At 36.3% G+C, this 20,345-nt stretch overlaps 1 protein-coding gene across 11 annotated transcripts in view; it reads left to right on the top strand.

Moving 5' to 3' along the window:
* The window catches only part of ANKRD31 (ankyrin repeat domain 31), a 67,438-nt gene that overhangs the window by 13,661 nt on the left and 33,432 nt on the right, over positions 1-20,345 (top strand). For 9 of the 11 annotated variants that reach the window (XM_074532400.1, XM_074532401.1, XM_074532409.1 and 6 more), the window contains 9 exons: positions 1,719-1,858; positions 2,284-2,411; positions 5,506-5,685; positions 8,570-8,712; positions 11,068-11,212; positions 12,692-12,750; positions 15,440-15,602; positions 19,127-19,312; positions 20,100-20,242. In XM_074532400.1, the coding sequence (XP_074388501.1) occupies positions 1,719-1,858; positions 2,284-2,411; positions 5,506-5,685; positions 8,570-8,712; positions 11,068-11,212; positions 12,692-12,750; positions 15,440-15,602; positions 19,127-19,312; positions 20,100-20,242 (1,287 nt within the window). The remainder of the gene's footprint in view (positions 1-1,718; positions 1,859-2,283; positions 2,412-5,505; positions 5,686-8,569; positions 8,713-11,067; positions 11,213-12,691; positions 12,751-15,439; positions 15,603-19,126; positions 19,313-20,099; positions 20,243-20,345) is intronic. The other 2 variants (XM_074532402.1, XM_074532407.1) reach the window with 2 other exon arrangements.

Here is a 20,345-nt window from a genome sequence, read left to right on the forward strand (position 1 = left end):
AGTATATTTGTGTTGAAACAAGTATCCAAAAGAGGAGAGTCTGTGCTGACTTGTAGATGCAATCAGGATGCTGGGCATGCTAGATATTTTAGTATATGGTCTCTTATAAAGCAAGGGTGCAGTTTTTTTTTCCTTTGAAATATTTTCTTCTCCTACTCTAACCCTGCTCCCAGTCGCAGATGTGGATCCATGGTAAGTACAACTATGAGAGTTTTCTAAAATAATATATTTGACTTTCCCCAGCTGCCATACAACCATTAATGATAGGAAAGACCTTTGGGATCATCAAGTCCAATTATCCAACCATGAATCACTGTGTTTACCAGTAAGCCATGTCTTCACGTGCAACATCCACCTGTCTTTTGAACATTTCCAGGGATGGTGATTCCACCAATTCCCTAGTCAGCCTGTTCCAGTGCCTGGACACTTACAGTGAAAAAAGTTTTCCTCATATTCAGTCTAAGCCTTCTTTGGCACAAGGCCACTTCCCCTTGTCTTATTGCTTTTTACTGGGAAGAAGAGACCAGCCCTCACCTCACTACAAACTCTTTTCAGGTAGTTGTAGGGAGCATTAAAGGTGCTGCTGAGAATCCTTTCCCTCAGGCTAAACGACCCCACATCCCATATTAACATGCATTATCTCTTGACTCAGAGGGACCACTTCTAAGTTCCCCTCTTTAGTAACGTCTCTGCTATATGACAGTTAAAAAAATTAAATCAGTGCATTCTCCATTTGCGTTTGTATTGCAAAAAAGGACTGACCAGTTCTCCCACATCATTGTGAAAGAATTTCTGTGCGTGTGTGCTGAGGGTGTGTCCTGATAGCTTTCAGCATTACTCAAGTATGTAATAAACTAATTAAACCCAGGTTTCAGGAGCTTGAATGATACATGACAGCATGTCCGACTCATATAGCTAAAACAGTGAATGAACTCAAGCAACTCCAATTAAACTGCCATGCAGTGACCTGTCTCTAGGGTGGGATTAGAGTTACGTCTCTGGTATATATGAATCATTTAGTTTCTCCTTTGCACAACTTGGGATGAGGAAGAGCTATCATCTCGGAGTAGCTCTTCCTCTTTACAAGTGGTGGGGTAAGGAGGATGCCTAGGGTCATCTACATGCCTGGCTTTTAGAAGGCTGAAGGTAAGTGAAGTGAATCTCAGCTGTAGTGGCTGTAGCTCACTGGTATATCTTTAGAAATAGCTGCTCAGCTGGGAGTTACTGAACTTCAGGTGAAACAGGGATCTCACTTTGTGTAAATTGTTTAGGCTTCTGCAGCAGTGAGATAGTATGGGCTATCTTAAGACATCTCAAGCATCATCTTATTTTTTAGGATGGGAGCTCATGTCCATAGAACACTGAAATTAATCTGTTGTCATTTCAAATGTCCAGTCAAATAACTTTCAGATAGAACAATTTTTGTTTGCTGTCATCCTGCCTAGATTTATATTTGAAGTTGTGACTCTTGAGTACCCTAATTCTCTTGGTTAATTCTGCCAGGAACACATTGCATGGCATACTACTTCAGGATTGCCTCTCCTGTGGCAGCCTCTGTCTTTCATACCTGTAGAATTCCAGTTATTCACTGAAGCAATCCCTCAATTCTCTGTGGGCATACAATTTAAAAAAGAGTGTTCTTGGAGCTCTTTTATATATGGCCTTTGTTTTAACTTCATGTCTATCAGTTGCTTCTAATATTTCTTTTTTTGTCACAGCCTGTGGATGGTCAGCAGAGAGAGAAAGAAGTAATGTCCGATTGCTTGGATGCTACCTTTAGTGAAAAACAAATTGGTGAGGGACATTCATATTCAGGGGAGCCTGCAGCATGTGTGGAAACAGCCCAAACAGCATCAAGGTAAGTGAGACCTCCTCAGGAAAGTACAGAGATTGTTTCATCACCAAATTCTGGAAGAAAGAGCAAGAATGGTTCACAGTGGCAGTATAAAAAGAAACGAAGCTAAGCATTTTAGGTATGAGAAATTTATGCATAATAATTCTTATATTATTTTACATATATTAATGTAATAGATACAATGCATGTGGACTACTCATTTGTCATTTTAATAACTGCAAATGATCAAAGAGAAAGATTTTTACTCTTTATTTTAAGATCTGGGAGTTAGTTTCTCTCCTGATTTACTCCTTATTCAGTACTACCTAAGTTAGCCTGCTATTACAGAGTTCCATTTGAAATCAAATGTATTCATATTCTTAGCTCTACTTTAGACATTGATTTATATAAAGAATATTTTTGTTGATGCTAAGAAAATCTCTTGTCAGTAAAATTCAGAAATCTCCTTCTGAAGACATGGAGGATCTAGAAGCCATCATATGGCAAGAAATAATTCTGAACGAGTATGCAGAAGCTAATCAGAGGAGAAGGAGCAAGAGAATTGACAACAAACGGAGTAAGATGGTCTATGTTTTTATAATACAGATTATTATTTGAGCAACTATACTGAATCAAATATAGTTCATAATTTTTCCAATATATTGTGGCATGGTTTTATTTTAAAAATATGGTATAAACATTAATTTTAATAATTAAAGTTATTGATAATTTCCCTTATTCTGTAAACTCTTATATTAGCAACCTAGCAGATTAACTTCTTTGCATAAGAATCATGAGATGCTTATCAGAATTCAATTTTTATTAGTGTTTTATTTGAAAAAAAATACAATATGTACTGAAAAGAAGGGAATTGTTTTTGTGCAGAGTGAAAACGTAGATCCTGAGCTCCATTTGTATATCCTTCTGTCATGTAGTGTTGTGTGCAAAATCATAGAGCAGTGCCATCCCCAAGAATTTACCTATACAAAATGGTTTATTCTATTCTGAATGCCTGCGGTTGTTACCCTGTCTACAGGATTAGAGGGCCTTTACTACCACAGAGCACTCTCTTTTCTCTTTTGATGTATTTTTATTTGGAATATTCTTTGTTAGAGAGACAGATTGCTGATTTTCATCCTTTGAAAGTACATGCAGAGAAGTTCTTGGCCTTGCAGAGGAATTTTGTGGGAGAATAAAGAATTTCCTCACTCAAGTCTTCACTCCAGCACCTTTAAGATTAGGTCTTACCTGTTGGATTTTTTGATTTTTTTTTTTAAGTCCACTCAAATTGGGTTTTCCCACTTGCTTACAATCATTTTAACACACAAAATTTGTAAGTATTTGAATTGCAACAGCTATGTTACAGATCTTAAAAAACATGAAGAAGTCCACTTCCAGTTAACAGGATTTAATTCTCTGTTGCAGGATTTTAATTATTCACAGTGGAAGCACCATTTTGATGAGATTTAAAGTTGAATGACTAACTCATCTATTTCAAATCGGCTTGCTATTTTCCACTCAATAAACAAGTTACTGATTCTTTAGCATGGTTTCTGCAGAAAGAATTGCACTGTCTACAGAGGTAGCTTCATGGTAAACCAATTCAGCAAGCTTACCTCCCTTTCACATCAGACTTTTTAAGAGCCCATGAGTTATCTTAGTTTGGTAATTCACTCTAAAAACTGCCCCATAATAAGTTTTGGTTTGGGTCTGCATGTGTCACTTGTTTTGCACAAGGTCAGGCGCATGGAAAGCTCTAGGGAAGGCAAGTGGAAGTAGTGGGATATAGATCCCTTCAAGGAAGATTTTAATGAGGTAAAGTGTAACATAAAACTGCACATGATTCTGTTTATGTCTGTGCAGTTTAATCCCTCCTGAACAGCTTGGCTGGTTTAGACCAGTTTTGACTAGTGACTGCTTGTCTTAAACAACTGACGTCTTACAAGGCTGGACTGCGGAGAGGGACTGTGTTCTCAGCTGAGGGAAACCCCTATCTATTAGATTCTAAAAATCTACTCAGAGTCAAGAATTTAAGAATGTTTGGAATCAGTCCAAGCTCACAGTGTATCACAGTGCACAAACATCAGGCTGTGTGAGCTACATCTGTAGAAGAACTATGGGTTTTAAGGTCTATTTCTGGTGATATATATATATATATATATATATATATATATATATATATATATTTTTGCCATTTTTGCTTTTATGCATTCTCTATATTCTTTACACATATATATGTAGCATTGTAGCCCATTATTGTATTTGTAGTTAGTCCTACTATTTTCCCCTACCTTTTCCCTACCATGACAGGCAGAAAGACAAAATACATTCCAAAGGTTCCAGGCTGGGGGGTCTAAGGCCCCTATCCTATCTTGGTTATTCCTGGGAGCCAAGGTTGAAACCAGCTCTTTGAGACACATTTTCATAAACAAAATTTAGTTCCTATCTAGGTGGGAGGATTCAGACAAGAGTTGAACTGGGCAGGAATTACCTCACCGCTTAGTCTCTAATTGAGGATTTTTGTCAGTTATGTTAATTAGCTAAACTTATAAAACTGTATTTACCCCATGTGGGGATGTGGATTTTTCCTATCTGCCTCTGGAGGCCTCCAATAAGGACCAGCCTTTATATTATCTCCTATACTAATATTGCCGTGAAAGTGTGTTTCTTTTTTAAATTTCTAGGTTCTTTAAGGCATCACTGGCACCTGGGTGGAGTTTTAGGTCCTGTGAGCTTGTGGACCTGATTCAGCTTGTGGAGAGGAGCAATGTGCATAGTCCTAGGAGTTTTTATGAGTAGATGAATTAATGGTCTAGGCCTGCACTATGTTTATCTTCAAATGATTCTCCTTGTCTTTCTTCCTTTCTTTCTTCCCTCCTTGTTTTTCATCAGAGGCAGTAGCCAGGATACTCTTCCCTACAGTTTTAAGGGATATTGAAATAGCAGTGCTGGTGAAATACAGAGCTGCTGATCTGTGTATTGGAAATAATTTAAGCCAAGCTGAAAAGTGTGATGACTGCATAATGGGAGATAGTGTGTGTTTTGTTAAATACTAAACTAAACATTAAAAGCAGTCTCTTCTAAATTTTACTTTTTACGTTTAGACCTCATATTCACCTTTCATTCAATGCAGAAATGACTGAGCTGGTTGTGAAGTAATGAGAAAAGATAACCTGAGGCAGCTAATATCAATCCTAGTGTAAATACTTTCTCATGAAGCAGAGACTTTTAAAGATAGAAGAGTAAAAAGAATGGTGCATAAATTTTACTTTTAAGATAAGTTAAATTATTTAATAACTTACTAGTTATTGAAATGGTCATCTTATTATGATTTGAATGCAAAATAGTGATTTTATTATCCATTGGGAAGCAATGCACCTTGCAAAAATGTCATTAGAAAAGAAAAAATCTGAAGATAAAACATTTCTACATACTCTTATTTCTGTGTTTTTAATTTCAGTTGGAGTTTTGTTATGAAATTCACGATGACATCTTATATTAAATGGTGTTATTATTCAATTTGTGATTATTTTGAGATTTTCCTTTTTAGTAGATTGATTGAACATTTGTTTCTTCAAGAAGCTTATTTACTAATTTTGATATAAAGTGAAGCCAAGATAAGAGAGAAAAGATACTTCTCTGTGCAACAGATCTTTTACATTATTTTTCAGAACGAGAAGCCTTTGTTAGGAATTCCCTAAATCCAGCTTGCCCCCTTTCACTTTCCACAATCCACAGGAAGAATGTGCATGGTGAGAACTTACTACATAGAGCTGTTACTCACCAAGACATAAACCTCGTACGTAGGATAATAAAAGCCGGTGGAAATGTAAATGCTCAGGATGATGCTGGTAAGTTGCAACTGTACTAAAATACTATTTTCAGTACAAATACCTGCCTATAACTAATAAAAGCATATATTATGAGTTTGTGTAGTAGAAAAGACCAAATTTGTAACTTGTTGACTGATTATTAAATTTTTGTTGGTTTAACTTAGTACTTGTTCATGGGAAAACATGTAGATCTAGTTATAAAAGTATACAAGAAAAAAGAATTTTGAGGAAGAAGTTAAGCACTTGAAAAAGTTACGGAGTAATGCAATTAGGTTTACGTGCCTTAGTTCAGTGATTCCATGCATGCTTATCACAAAACAGTCATTAAATACAGTTCACTAAATAATCACTTTCATAGGTCTTAAAGTTGGGGGGCATTTTTTGTCCATTTCAGGGGCCAACTTGAGATGTCAAGATATAATTTTTCCTGTTAAATTTTTCCAAGAACTTTGATTTCACCCTTTACATCTTGAGAGAAATTGAGCACAACTTTGAATTTTTAAAGTTGTGATTACTTGGTCTTTTCCATTTTTTCTTTGTTTTGGGCAGGGAAAAAATCTTGACGAAGAGCAACCAGCTGTTAATGTTTTGATTAAAGCAATTGGCCTTATCCAGTTTTGTGGGTGTTACTTTGTGTCAAAGACTTCACTATGCCTTAATTATTACTTGGTTGTTTCAAATATTAGACTCTTCTTAATCTGCATTTCTCTGTCTCATCCATTAATCTCTGAAAAATTTCCATAACAAAAAAAAATGTTTCAGACAGCTGGCTCTTCTGCTACAAAACTTCATTCTTACAGTCTTTCAATATTGTGCTAGAAGCTAGGATTTCACAACTGTCCTGTGGGAAAGAAAAAAACCCACATTCTGCAGTTATAGGCTATTGTATAATGCAGGCATATAATGGACCAGAATTAACATTGAAATTCTCTTGTCTTCTGGAATATATTAAGAGATAGATTGGGTCAGCAGCAAATCTCAGACTTCTACAGCAGAGACATTTGAGCTAACAGAGTGACTTGTAATATGTACTAATGTGTGCTGGAGGCAGAGGAGAAAATATTTTGTTGGAAGGGTTCAGACCCTGTGTTGACAGCTGAGAAGTGCTGATAGTGTGGGTTCAGCTGTGGCCACAGTAGGCAAGTGTACTAAAGTGCAATGGTTCTAGATTTTGGGGTCACAGCTGCTTGCTTTTTCTGCCCTTGTGTATTTTGCTAGGCCACCATCTTTTCACCCCCAGATTCTGGCTGCTGGTTCTTGTGGTGCAAAAGGAGCAGAGCTGCACAAGATATCTTTCAGTTGTACTCCTTGAAGAAATAAGAGGTTGACCTGGCCCTGCTTCTTTTGCTTCTTTTATTTTCAGTGAGGCAGGTATAATCAGAAAGACTTAACAGACTTGTGTCATTTTGGCACACACTTTCATCTTGGTTTCTTTGCATCATTGTTCTGAATATTATATTCTGCCTCTGTGTCTCTTCTCCTTCTTAAAGCTTCCCCCCAATGATTATCCATATCTTAACCTAGTATTTTTTCCTTATTCCTATGCTACGGTACTCTGCTTCAGTACCTTATTGAGTTTTCGGTGTCTTCTGTTATTTGTTTTGTTTTGGGGTTTTTTTCTGCTTTTTTTTTCCCTGGACATCAGCATGTAGGATATGGCCAACATATTAAAGATACTGTCTTGTACTCTAAGTTTCAGTCTTGACTCACAGTGTCCTGAGGGATCTGAGAAGCAGTTACACTAAAACTTGTGTTTCTTCTTGATTTGGAGCATGCACAGTGTCCTTGCAGACTCACGTTGCTAACCGCTAGTGATTATTAATTGAATGTGTGGCAATTTCAGTTTTTCCAGGTCTTGTTACTGGATCAGGTAGAGTATACTTTTTATTGAAAGTGAAATTAGTACATTCCCCTAAATGCAAATTTTTATTATCTCTTTAATAGATTACATAACAAACCTGGTTACTAGGAATATACAATATTCAGGGTTGGGTTGTGTGTGAAAGAGCCTCGAGAGTTTTCCTCTAGTGAAATTAAGATAATGTTGCTTAATGGGACTGAAAGAATCTTGGTAACCTTTATTAATACACATATTTAGTATGTGAATTAGGCCCTAACAAACTTCTAATAATGGAAAATTGTTGAAGACCAAGACTATCTATCAAAGTGATCTTTTGGAGGGCATGTTAGTTTCAGAGCTGGAAGTTAGGAAGTGGAAAATCCTCTCTGTGTTTCCCTTATGTCTCTCACCCTCCATATTTAAGGACCTGATGCATGGTTATGCAAAATCCAGTTCAAAGACTTGCATTCCATACTTTTCCTAAACTACTCCTTCACAGAGTAGAATTCATATGATATATTGGGTTTTTTCCCTATATCTGGGCATGAATATGCGATTTTACTAGGGATTTTTCATTTATTTGAACACTCAAACAATTCTTGGATGGCATTACAAACATTTTTGTTTGGTAGTAATGCTTAATGTCCTTATTTTGTCACTTGTTTCTTACTTACCCTTTTCAGCATTGCCATGTAAATAAAAGAGTGCAGTGAAAAATTGCCTTGTCCTTAAAATAGCATATATGTTTTATTCCAGGAGAAGTTACTAAAACATGGGATTAATAATTTCTGTTCTCTCCTTTCATAACAGAACTGTCAAATCTAAACCCACTGTTGTTACTGCAGCATCTACTTCCTCAGTAGGTACAAATTTTGGCAAAACCATGAGATCTCCCAACCCTTGTGACATTCTCATAAACATTTCTTTGCACATCTTACTGGAATGCATCAGTTTTTAGCATTTCAATATACTTTGTGAAGTCTTCATCAGAGAAAACCTGAAAGTGACTTAATTTTCTAGAATTTTTTTCAACCGAATGTTATATACATTTTTTTTTTGTAGGCTTGACTGCACTACATATAGCAAGTGTGGAAGGCTTTTATGAGATAGCAAATCTGCTTTTGAAAGCAGGAGCTGATGTTAATGCTACACAAAAGGAACAAATAACACCCTTGGAAGATGCAGTTAAGGAAGGCCATTATGAGGTATATCTGAACTGAACACAAAGTGTGATTTAGGAAGAGAAGTTATTGTTGTTGTGTCTGGAAGGTCACATGTTTTCCATGGCCAGTCTTTTTAGATTATAGGTAAATTCAGGAGCTTGCAAGTCCTCTCTGCCTGGTTTCTATTCAAACTGCTCCATGCTTAAGATTTGTCCAAAAGGAGAAATTTTTTCTAACTGTTTCATACAATGGTTGTACTATTGAGGAGAAGATTGCTACTGCTTAATACTATTTCATTCACTGATTTTATAATCACCCTGCAGAGTAACTTCTGATTTAAGCAGTCTTCTGGACTATTAATGACATTTTTTTCATGATTTAGGAGAGGAGTCATGGGTACATGGCAGGTCATCACAGCCATGCACACCCATGTGTTAACACAGAACAGGGAGGATTATGAAGACAGCCTTATATTTTGTAGGGTCTTAAACTGAACACTAACTGAATAGTCAGTTTGATTTAATGGTAAAATTTCTTGCCCAATGCAAAGTTTTCATAAGCCTGTGTCTGAATTGCAGATACTCTTTCTGATGAGTGGTCACCTCCACTTGACTGTGCATGTTCCTAGGGTAGCCCCTTTCATCTGCTGGCAGATTTTTTTTCTATAGACCTGCTTTATGCTGCCTAATTGTTCCTGATTTCCAGATTTTAAAGGATTTTTTGGGGAGTTTTGTTCCTGAACATTTGGTCTTTTTCACAACTGAGATGAGGCTTACTTTGTTTCTCCTGGAAAAGTATTTCTGGAGCAAAGGGAAAAGGTGGTCTTCTGGTTAATATTTTTTTCTGAGACTTGAGAGCCCCAAGAATAAAGTGCAGATTGTGCATCACAGACTGTCCCAGGTTCATGAAATATTTCTGAGTTTTGTGACTGTAACCTCAGATACCCATGGTTGTGGAGAAAGGGCTCCGCATCTCTGCAGGTAGTACTTACGGGCCAGCAACTTGAGTGATACTGGAAGAACACTGATCTCAACTGCGTCTCTTGAGGCACACCAAGATCATTCAGCCCAGAGCTGAGTTGAAGTTATGCAAACTGTATATCCAGAAAGAATGGTACTGCATGGTGGTGCTCTGTTTACTCAGTAGCAGTAAAAATGTCTTATTGTAGTGGTCTGTCACATTCTATTTTGTTTTTTTTTGACTAGCAACAAAATAGTGATAGTGATTCAGTAATATGACTTACAGTAACATGATATTTGTAACTGTATTTTTCAAAGCTACCTTGTCTGTGTGAACTTATTATTGTAGATTGGAAACACAGCTTTTGACTACTTTATAATTTTCTGTACTGTACTGCAAAATCAAGTTATTTCAGAAAAAATGGTAAGCATAGAAAAGATTTTCTAGTGGTCAAGTTAAAGGGGAGAGCACCGAGAGCACCCAAGTAGTGATGCTCTCAAAGATCCTGTTATGGAAGAAGAGTTCTCAGTGCTACTGGTTGAAAAAATGTAAAGACTTGGGACAACTTGTGAAACCAAAAAGGGCTTTTGCTGCCAGCTGAACCCTTTTTATTTTCCTCTCTTGTGAGGAGAATGTATGAGTTAGGAAAACTTCATTAACAATTTTCTCATTAGCACTCTGGTTAGAAGTAATGAGGGACTTGAACATGGAGCTGAGGGATGTGAGTCAAATTCAGTCTGAAATGATAACCGATGCTCAAGAAATAAATACAGAGGTACAAGTAAAATCATATTAATGCTGAAGTAAGATTGCAGTTATCCATGGAAATGAAATAATCAGACTGTAAATTTCCCATGTCTTAAAAAGTATTTTGCAAAAGTTGATGGAAGATTTTGCTAGTGGTAATTTCTTGAGTAACAATAGATTCAGGATTTGTATTTGTACAAAAATCATAATGTTGTTAGCAAGACCATCTCAATGTGTTTCGTTTGAGCAGATATTGCACATCAGAAATAGCTGTTAAAACTTCCCTTGCAGTCACAGGAGTCACAATAGACACATCTAGAGCACAGTTTATTTTCTCCTAAAGTAGATACCATCACTGGGATAAGCTGACTCAAGCCCTAAAATCACCTGTTATTTTCTGCCAATTAAGAGCTATGGGAGGATGAATCCTTCCCTGTATTTTGAGAGACCTTGTTTTAATGGCATCAGGTACAATGGAATAATTGTAAAAATAACTGGAATAATTCATAAATATAATAGAGCTATAGGATAATGATGCATCTAGGGGAATGCTTGGTGTGTATGAACTAAAAAAAGAGAGATTTGATTTTAGTTGCTTGTGTTGTCAAGTATGAGAGAGAGAGAAGCCTGTACAAGGATTCTGAAAAATACTATCAGAAAAAAAAATATCTGAAAAACTTATTTTTCTAGGTGGCAAACTTATTACTTTGGTATGGAGCTGATCCCTTATTAAAGAACCAAATGGGAAAGTGTGCATTAGAGGAAGCTTCTGACCCATCTATGATGAAACTTCTTGAAAGTTATGTGGCGAAATCCAGAAGATACACAGTAGCAGGTAGGAAAGAATTACTTTGACATAGCACTACTGCTAAATGGAGAAATTCAGAACATCTGTTGGATTATATTTCCTTAATTACTGTTAGTACCTCAATGGCCTTCATTGTCTGATGCCTTGTGTTAACAGTGAGCTCTCCTTACCCTCCACAGTTGCTGTACATTGACAAAATGTAAGTGTCCAGCTCTTTCTTGGGCTGGAGTTACCTTTAAATTTGAAATGAGGATGTGGAACACAATAGTTATCTATCTAAATGGAAGATGCAGCATTGCTTGACTTGCTGATGGATGAGATATGGTTTAGAGATAGAGATAAAATTAGGTTTTAAAATGGCACAAAGTCTGAATTTTGAAGGATCCATAAGAGAAAAAATGGGAAACTACTATTAGATCTAGAATTTAGGGGTTGCCAAGCCTTAATTAGTGATAGGGCTGGGCACAGGAAAATATTACTGTAGGTAACAGCTAGTAAAGTTGTAAGGAAAAAGTTGGATTAGAGCTAGTGATTGGCTAAGGAGGGAGTTGGGTCTTGTACATTCTTGGGAACTTGTGAAATTGAGAAGAAATTTTGGAGGAGGCTGTTTGATCAGAAGCAGGTACAAGGTAAGCCTTGATTACTGCTAGGATTAAGACCATGGACACCCATGGGACTGTGTGGGCTGTATTATGTGTAAGTCAAAAAGAGTCCCAATCCCTCAGACTATTATCCATTACTGCTTTTCCACATGGATGGCTTTAACATGTAGTCCAGGGATAATCAAGAGACTTCAGACAGAGACTTCAATTTTTTCCTCACTTTTTTCAGTTGTGAGCAGGGACATTGGAAGCAGACAAACCCCATCTGTTAATGCATGACTCTGTAGCTAATGTCACTGCCACGATTGTGGGTTTTTCAGTAACGGGTTGGTCTGGATATCCGTAGGCCTTCTGGCGTCAGATGGCATTCACCTTTCTCAGAGAAGGAAGAAGGCCTTTGCTCATAAGTTAGCAGGGCTCATTGATAGAGCTCAAAACTAGACTTGAAGAGAGACTGAAATGATATCAGATTTTCCCCTGAGAAGCTGTCAGGTGACATGAAGATTAGATAGGTGGGGTGCTAGTGAGGGCTCTCAACCTTCTGCTCTGAGATTCTTTGGATCTCCTGAAGCGCACTTGAAGTCTTACAGAGAGGAGCCAGGGGTTGTGCTAAATTTCAAAAAGAATTGCTCAGGACACTAATCACCAAGAAAATTTGAAACATTTGAACAAGATGCTATTTGCAACAAAGATTAGACCCCAAAATTTGATAAATATTTTATATCTTGATATGTTTTAGATTCCAATAAAACCCTTATGGGCTTGATAATTTTTCTTGAAAGCTAAATATTGTAAATAATGTCACATGCAATGCTGTAGACATAAGACAGTGTATATGTAAAGTATAAAGTAAATTACGATCTCTTCAGTTTTGGTTTCTTTCTGTTTTTCATTTTCATTTCAGGTGGAGGTGATTCAAAGATGTTAAATGCTCAGTGTATAGAAGATACAAATGAGCACCAGGTATATCTTTACAAAGAAATCTGATTTGATTATAAATTGTTAGGAGTTTGCTGACAGTCTTTGGTAAACTAAAGCAGATGACTATTTCTGAAGTATGTTTCAATTCCAGCACACAATGTACTAGATATGTCCAGCAGGGACTGAGAGTGACAGTCAATGTTAGGTTCATCCTTACTAGTACTTGGGGTAAGGTAGAGCCTCATGATGATGCAAAACAGGCAGCATCTCATGGAAGGTGGTTCTTGCTGTTTTTTCAAGTGCTGCAGAGGTAATTACAGGAAGTGTGGTACATCAGTGCCTGTTCGTACTTGCAGAAACCTTACTGAAAATGCCATTTTTTGCCTGGCTTGTAGCAGAAGGATAATTATGTCCTGCCTCGGTGTAGAGTAAGTTGTGCTGGGTTTTGAGAGAAAAGGGTTGGGAATACACTGTCTTGCGTAGGGGTTGCACAATTATGCTGTGAGGTCTCAGCAGGATGAGGGAGCTGGTGCTTCATGTGAAGGCAAGACTGTGATCAGTCACTTGGGTCAGTGTTTGCATATAGTGCAACAGCTTTTAGCATTAAGAGCTGCATTTTCTCTCTCTGTTTTCTTCCTTTCAACAATGATAACAGATAATATCTGAAATGTAGGATGTAGAGTGCATAGATACATCTTTTGGAGCTTTTGAAGTTTTATGTGGTGATAATAACTGTCCTTGTTACTCACAGTTGTACAGTCTACACATCCTTTGCAATGTTATGGTGGAGCAGCATCCATGGTGTATAGTCTTAGATTATGCTTTAAAACATTAAATGATTGATAAAGATGGTGCTGTAGACATTTAATTATGTAAACCTATTACTAAAGATTTGTAACTGATAATTTCAGTAGTTGTGTCAGGTGTTGCAATGTATGTTCTGGTTCTCTCTCCAGTATAAAGTAATCAGAAGGATAATGCTAGATAGTCACTGTCCTTTGGACCAGATGGGTTTTGAGATTACCATGAGTTAATTCTGTGAGGTTTTGATGTTTTATTTACCCGTCTTTGTAATTTCCTGGAATAATTGCAGACAACCTTGTCAGAAATATGAAACTAGAGCTCTGGTTTATGGCCACAAAAGCAAGGCAGTTTTAAAGGCATTAATTCAAACTCATTCAATTTTCAAAAATAAATACGAGTTTAAAGCGCTTCAGTAATATTTATTGTTTTATTTTGCCCATGAAGTTTTTCGTTATTATACACATTTCTTCGGTCCTCAAATTCTTGGTACTTCAAAAAAGCAGCACAGAGGAAATCAGTTAATTTCATAGCAGCACAGTTTTCTTTTAGTATATAATAAAGGGATTTATCAGAAAATGAAGTTAATGATATTGCCTGGTTTGGAGATAGAATCAAATGCAAGTGTACCTCAACATGATAATACTGGAGCATCAAAGGAAATTTTGCTAAACATGAACAAAGCGGAAAAACAAGTCAGGTGGAAAACACAGTAATAAAGATCTTAGGAACTTTTCTCTGAAGGCAGAAAATTAAAAAAATTAAACAACAAGATCAAAAAAGGCTATTCTTATCGCAGAGGCTACAACAAAGAGTAAAACTATTCAGAAATACTGTCTCATGTCATATGGACCTCAAGTATAGTTCCCTGTACAATCCAAGGAGCTCTAATGAAAGCATATTTTCCTCATGGTGGACCTAATGAAATGGGCCAGACTATTGCTGTATCTGTTCATAATTGTTGCCTCCCACTTAATGTTTGTAGAGCAGCTGAGCTGTCAGGTGGTATTGCGACAGGAATGTAATTCAGCAATGGTACAGTGAAAATTCATTTGCAGAGTAAAATGGCAGCACTGGTGGAAGCTCAGCAATTTCTTTGTAAAAGGATGGAGATCACTGATTTGTGTTATCTCACATCCATGGTTTCTGGAGATAAAGTGTGTGCACAACATTCTCAGATTGTTTAGTGGAATATCCTAGCTCTACAGAGACAGGGCAACTGAGAGAGGAGTTTTAAAAGATTTAATTCCATTATCAATCTCGTAGAAGGGTGAGACAAGAGATGTAAGACTGTGCCATTTTGTTAGAAACTAACCTGTTTCCTGATTACAGTACCTTATAAATGCTTTTCACCATATTGGCTTTTGCCGCACAGTGCTGCTAATACTTCTAACACCAATCACCTGTTATTTTACCCCACGTGTTCTTGCTACAATGAATCTTTCACATTTCTGATTCTCCAAAATATCTGGTCTTTTTGCAAGGCCATCATTTGAAACTTGTTCCTGGTTCAATGTCTCTCAACAATGTCATCTCTATTCCACGGCCTTTCTAAGTCAGCGCTCCTTATCTCAGTTTTCATACAGATGTACAAGACTGTGTGAGCTTTCAGTCAAGTTTTGACAATGCTTTACAAATCCATTTCTCAAAACTGTAAGAGCACTTGATTCTCAGTCAATACTGATTTGCTTTGACTTCCTCTCACAATATATCTGTTTTAAAGTTACAACAGGATGTGGCAGGGATCAGCACAGTCTCATGCAGAGTAACAGCAGTAATTTGAGTGACAGGAGTCTAAATACAGATATGAGAACACCTTCAGAATAATTTTTTGCAAAACTTGACAAATCAAATATAATCTGATGTTAATGGAAATAAAACTAATGGATCAGCCCTGAGTTTAAAACTCTCTTTGCCTTTGTTTTGATAGATTTCCTTACAGACAAAGGAGTCAGAACCAGCATGTGCAAATCCTCAGGAGACAAGCCGAAAAGCAAAGGCTGCCTCATATTCCAGTAGCAGCAATAAGAAGCTTTCATCTAATCAATCACAATTGAGTCAAGCATCAAAACAAAAAACATCTAAGAAGTCAGGTGAAAAGTTAATACTTTATAAACCAGTGGAGTTTTTTTTCCAAATGTACACGAGGAAGGCTTTTTGAAATGTATGAGAGAAAGTTTGGCAAGAAATATATAGCAAGTTGAGCAAATACTCTAGTGAATAGCTAAGTTGTTCCAGAAATATCTGCGCTCCATTTTACAGAATGCACATTTTGTTTATGTTACATTGATCAGTCTTTCAGCATTGTCATTGACAGGATGCAAGATCATAAGTGAGAACTTTAGGCTTATCTTAAGTAAGTTACATAAACAGCAGTTTAAAATAACTTTTGATTGGTCTTTAGTTAACTGTTTTATGTGTCACAGATGAAAGAACAGGCCTCTTCATATATTTGGCACACAAAGATCAACTTATGGTTTGTAGAATATGGTAACATATAGAATGTAGCCTCATCAGGCACAAATCTGCATAGACTGATTGTACTGGTACCTTTGGGTTAGCTATAGTATAGATAGAAACTTACTTCCATGAGAATAAGGATCTAACATCCTCTGGTAGTTCTGTTTTCTTCTGCCTGCACATGCAGTTTTTTGTTTATCATTTTCATCCCATGTCTAAGATTTGCATTTATCTTGTAGCCTTAATGATCACGGTAGAGCCCTGCTGCAGCTCATCGTAACCTCTGTATATTTTCACTTACAGATTTTTTGATAAAGCTGGCATGCATTGTGTACTTTGGTTCTTTCTAGAATGAGAGAACCATGGTACTCAAGACTTACTAAAACCAGAACCTGTAGTTCCAATAAAATCCCTTCACTCTTAAAACCTTTTTTGCCTTCTATTTGTGCCCTTATGATTTTAAAAAGATTTGTTTCAAACATTTGTCTTATATTTTGGTCTTCTCTGGTGTAGCATGTCCCAGGCTACTTTTTTCTTCATAAGAGATCCTTCAGGTGATATTTTATTTGATAAATTTAATTACTCCTTTCATACCAAGAGAGTGTTGCCATTTCAGAGGTGGTGCAGGAAAGTATAGCCCTTCATACAGTTGAAGGCCATAATAAATTTGGAGTCCAGGACAATGGCATTCAGATTGCTGTAGAAATAAAGTGAAAAATGGGATTATGTTTTCTTAGTTGTGGGGTTTTCAGATTTTTTGCTCTCTTACACTTTTTTGTCATGAACTGGCCTTTTTATCCCATCTGATTGCCTCTGTGTCCCACTGGTCTTCCTAATATTATTCTATTATTGAATAAAAATATTTTCTTCACAATTGACACAGTGTCACTTTCATCTACAGTCAGTCACGTACTAGGCTTCCAACATTTCCATTCTGCTTATACAGAAGGAAGGTACAAACAGCTTGCTTCTTTTCTTATAGTTCAATCTGTGGAAATAATTGCTCACAGACCCATGTGGAGATATTGAAGGACAATGTCCTTGAAGTTGCTGAGGTATGTCAGCCTAATCCAACCTGATTGCTAGTTACAGTAATCTCTTCATTTTATCTTTGTACTGTGCTGACTGGACTTTGTATTTGCCAAGATCTGGATCTTTCCTTCTCATGACCCACCTGGCAATGCATCCCACAGAGAACCAGCATTTTGCAATTCACAAACCAATGTCCCATCATGCTTTTGCAAATGTTTCCTAACAGCCATGAAGCAAACTGTTGTGCTTGACAATTTAACTGGAAAACTTTGCAATTATGTCTGTTCACTTGCAGCCAATATTGCTAAGGTTCATTAGCTTAATGGGCTGTTGTGTGCCCTTTTTTTTTCCTTCAATGTCTGTAAAAAATCCCTAGGACATTCTCCTATGAATCCAAAGGGAAGAAAAGGAAGAATCAGAAAGTGGATGATTGCTTTGGGAGTTCAGAAGCTTTTAGACAAAAGACATTATCTTATGGTGAAGTAGGTCTTAGATTGGATGAGTGTTTTAATAGTGTGATGGGCTTTGTGTGCTCTAGAATCTCAAGTTTTCACTTAAGAAAGGAGCTCTTGAGTTTTTCTTGTTGCCTATACAGTGTAGGCCAAGCAGTGTCAGTGCAAAAAGGGTTGCCTGAATGCTTTCTCACAGGTTTGAACAGCCTGCAGTGAGCTCATTTAAAACCACGATGGGTATATCCTCACTGTATGTTTGTCTGTACTATCACTTCAGTCTGTCTTTCATGTTCTTCCAAATAGTCTTGTATGACAAGCTCCGTAGTTTACTTTGAATGAAACATTGGAAAAGCCAGTTTTCTAGAAGGCAGGAGGTGCCTGAAGAAGGCAGGTGTCAAGTGCAGAAGATACTTGATACTAATGAATAATGCTGACTGGAAATATTTTAGAAAAGAGCTTGTTTGATGAAATGAGGAAGATGCAGAAACTAATTGTTCTATAAAAGGAGAAAAAAAAACATGGATAAGAGTTGCAGAATGCTCACTGAAAACCTTAAGCTTCTGTGTTCTTTGAATAAATAACATATTTTCAAGAAATCATAAAAAGAATACAGTAAATTCTTAAAAAATATCTGGGTAGTATGATAAAAGGAACAAGAGTTTGAAAAAATTTAGCATGGATGATAGAGCTTTGAAATATTTATATGTCCTGTCTCTTTAGTACCAGTTTGAAGAGGGGGTTGTCCTTACTCAATATATATAATAAGTACTTTGTTAATCTCTTTTTTCTGTTGTATGTCTTAGAATTTGGTAGATTGTTACCTGAAGCTTCAGAATTAGAACCTCTCTGCTGACCACATGATATCATTAAAGTGAATGTTGTTTGCTTTGTGAACCAATAAGGCAATAAATCAAGTTTATTTGCAATTATGGGTCCAATTGTGCACAGGTTTAAATGATAGATTATCTATGCCACTAAACATTACTCAAAGACTTGTAATCTATTTCCTAAGAAGCAGCTTACATCTACTATTAAATCTAAGAAGTTTTTCACATCACAGCTGTAAAAAAAACTTGTGTGTGTGTGTGTATATATATATATATATATATGTATATGTATAATGTATATATATATAATTTGTGTGTGTGTATATATATATATATATATATATATATATATCTCACATATAAATAAATCACACACCTATTTTTTCCTTGATACAGAATTAGCAACTGATAAGGAGTGGTGCAATATAAAGTCTCCACTTCTATCGTTTTTTACATATCTTTACATGTGTAGTTTATATATTTAGCAGCCTGGTAACTTGAAAGCCGTCCATGGAGAAACCTAACACATTCTCTACCTCTGTACAGTATAAAATTTCAATCTTCTTACCTTTGTTTTGTCTTCCTAATTTGTTGTACCCTTGTTGAATCATCTAGGTTTTAACTGGAAATTCTTAAGTGTAGGATCTGCTTGTCATTTGACCTGTTGCACAGGACCTACCACAGTACCTTTTAACTTTTTGTTATAGTCACTTAATGTTATTGAATAATTAAAGCAAGAGTATTTACGTTTACAGTAATTCAAATGAATCATGAAGTTTAAATTTCTGTTTATACTTAAGCATTCTTTGTGAAAAAAATTCTAATGAACACCCAATATCTGTTTAGAATCTACCAGGGAAGCAGCTGTAATTGTGCCTGGTACCTGTAAGACAGGAGCTGTGAGAAAGATGAAAATTAGGAGAAATGGAAAAGGGGAAACTCAGCTGCATATTGCTGCTAAGAGAGGAGATGTGTCTTTGGTGAAGACTCTGATATCATCTGGAATTTCTGTCAATGAGCAGGACTATGCAGGTTTGAAAATTACTCCCTTATGAACTTGTTTTATACTACTATTTTACATAATATGTAGTATAGGCATGTATATATCATTTGCATAATTTTAATAAAATTACAGATTCTTGGCTTAAAATTTTGAGGAGGAAAGGAAGCCATTAAACAAGTGCAAGCCCACTGAATGAATACATAGCTTTCATGTCAGTATGGAGGTAATGCTGACTATTTCTCAGGAGGGTCTTTTTACTGTGCTGAAGAGCATGTTTTCACAGATGTGTACAGAAATGAACTTTGAGTTTGGTGGATCTTGTGTGCATCAGTATATGCATGTGTGAAGCACATTCAGACAGGTCTTATTTCTTTAAGAAATAAGAAAAAAAAAGCAGATGACAAGATTATGTTTTGCTTTTTCCTACCTAAATATATAGCATTTTTCTGTTTCCATAGTCTCATCATGGATACTATTCTATACTATCAAGTCTGGCAGACTTGATATTATAAAATGCTACTAGTATTAGAAATCAGATTGTTAATACTGTGCTCCTGAGTTTTTAGACTTTTTCTACTCCAATTTTGTTTCTTCTATAATTTTTCTACTGCAGTAGAAAAGAAAGCAATGTTTTTCTGCTTAATATTAGATGAGTTTTTCTTTGAAGTAAACTGAGTGCACACAAAATAATTTACCTTCCTGATGATTATTTGTGTAAGATTTATCTTAAATGAAGCAAAATGTTGAGTTACTAATTAGTGATCTTTGTAGATCTTTCCAGATCAGATGTATACTGTGTTATCTTGCTTTTATTAGGTTGGACAGCAATTCATGAAGCCTCTAATGGAGGATTTACTGATGTGATCTTAGAATTACTGAAAGCAGGTGCTGATGTTAACAGCAGAAGTCTCTTTGGTGTTTTACCAATACACGATGCTGTTTTGGGCAATTATTTGGAGGTATATTTTTCTTTTGCATAAGATTTCCTAACACAAATTGCCAGCAGAGGGTCCACAAAGCAAAATCCACATTTCATTGAAGTTCCAAACATAATTTTAGTGT

The sequence above is a fragment of the Zonotrichia albicollis genome, chromosome Z (genome assembly GCF_047830755.1).
Source record: "Zonotrichia albicollis isolate bZonAlb1 chromosome Z, bZonAlb1.hap1, whole genome shotgun sequence".
In the NCBI taxonomy this organism is placed as follows: domain Eukaryota; kingdom Metazoa; phylum Chordata; class Aves; order Passeriformes; family Passerellidae; genus Zonotrichia; species Zonotrichia albicollis.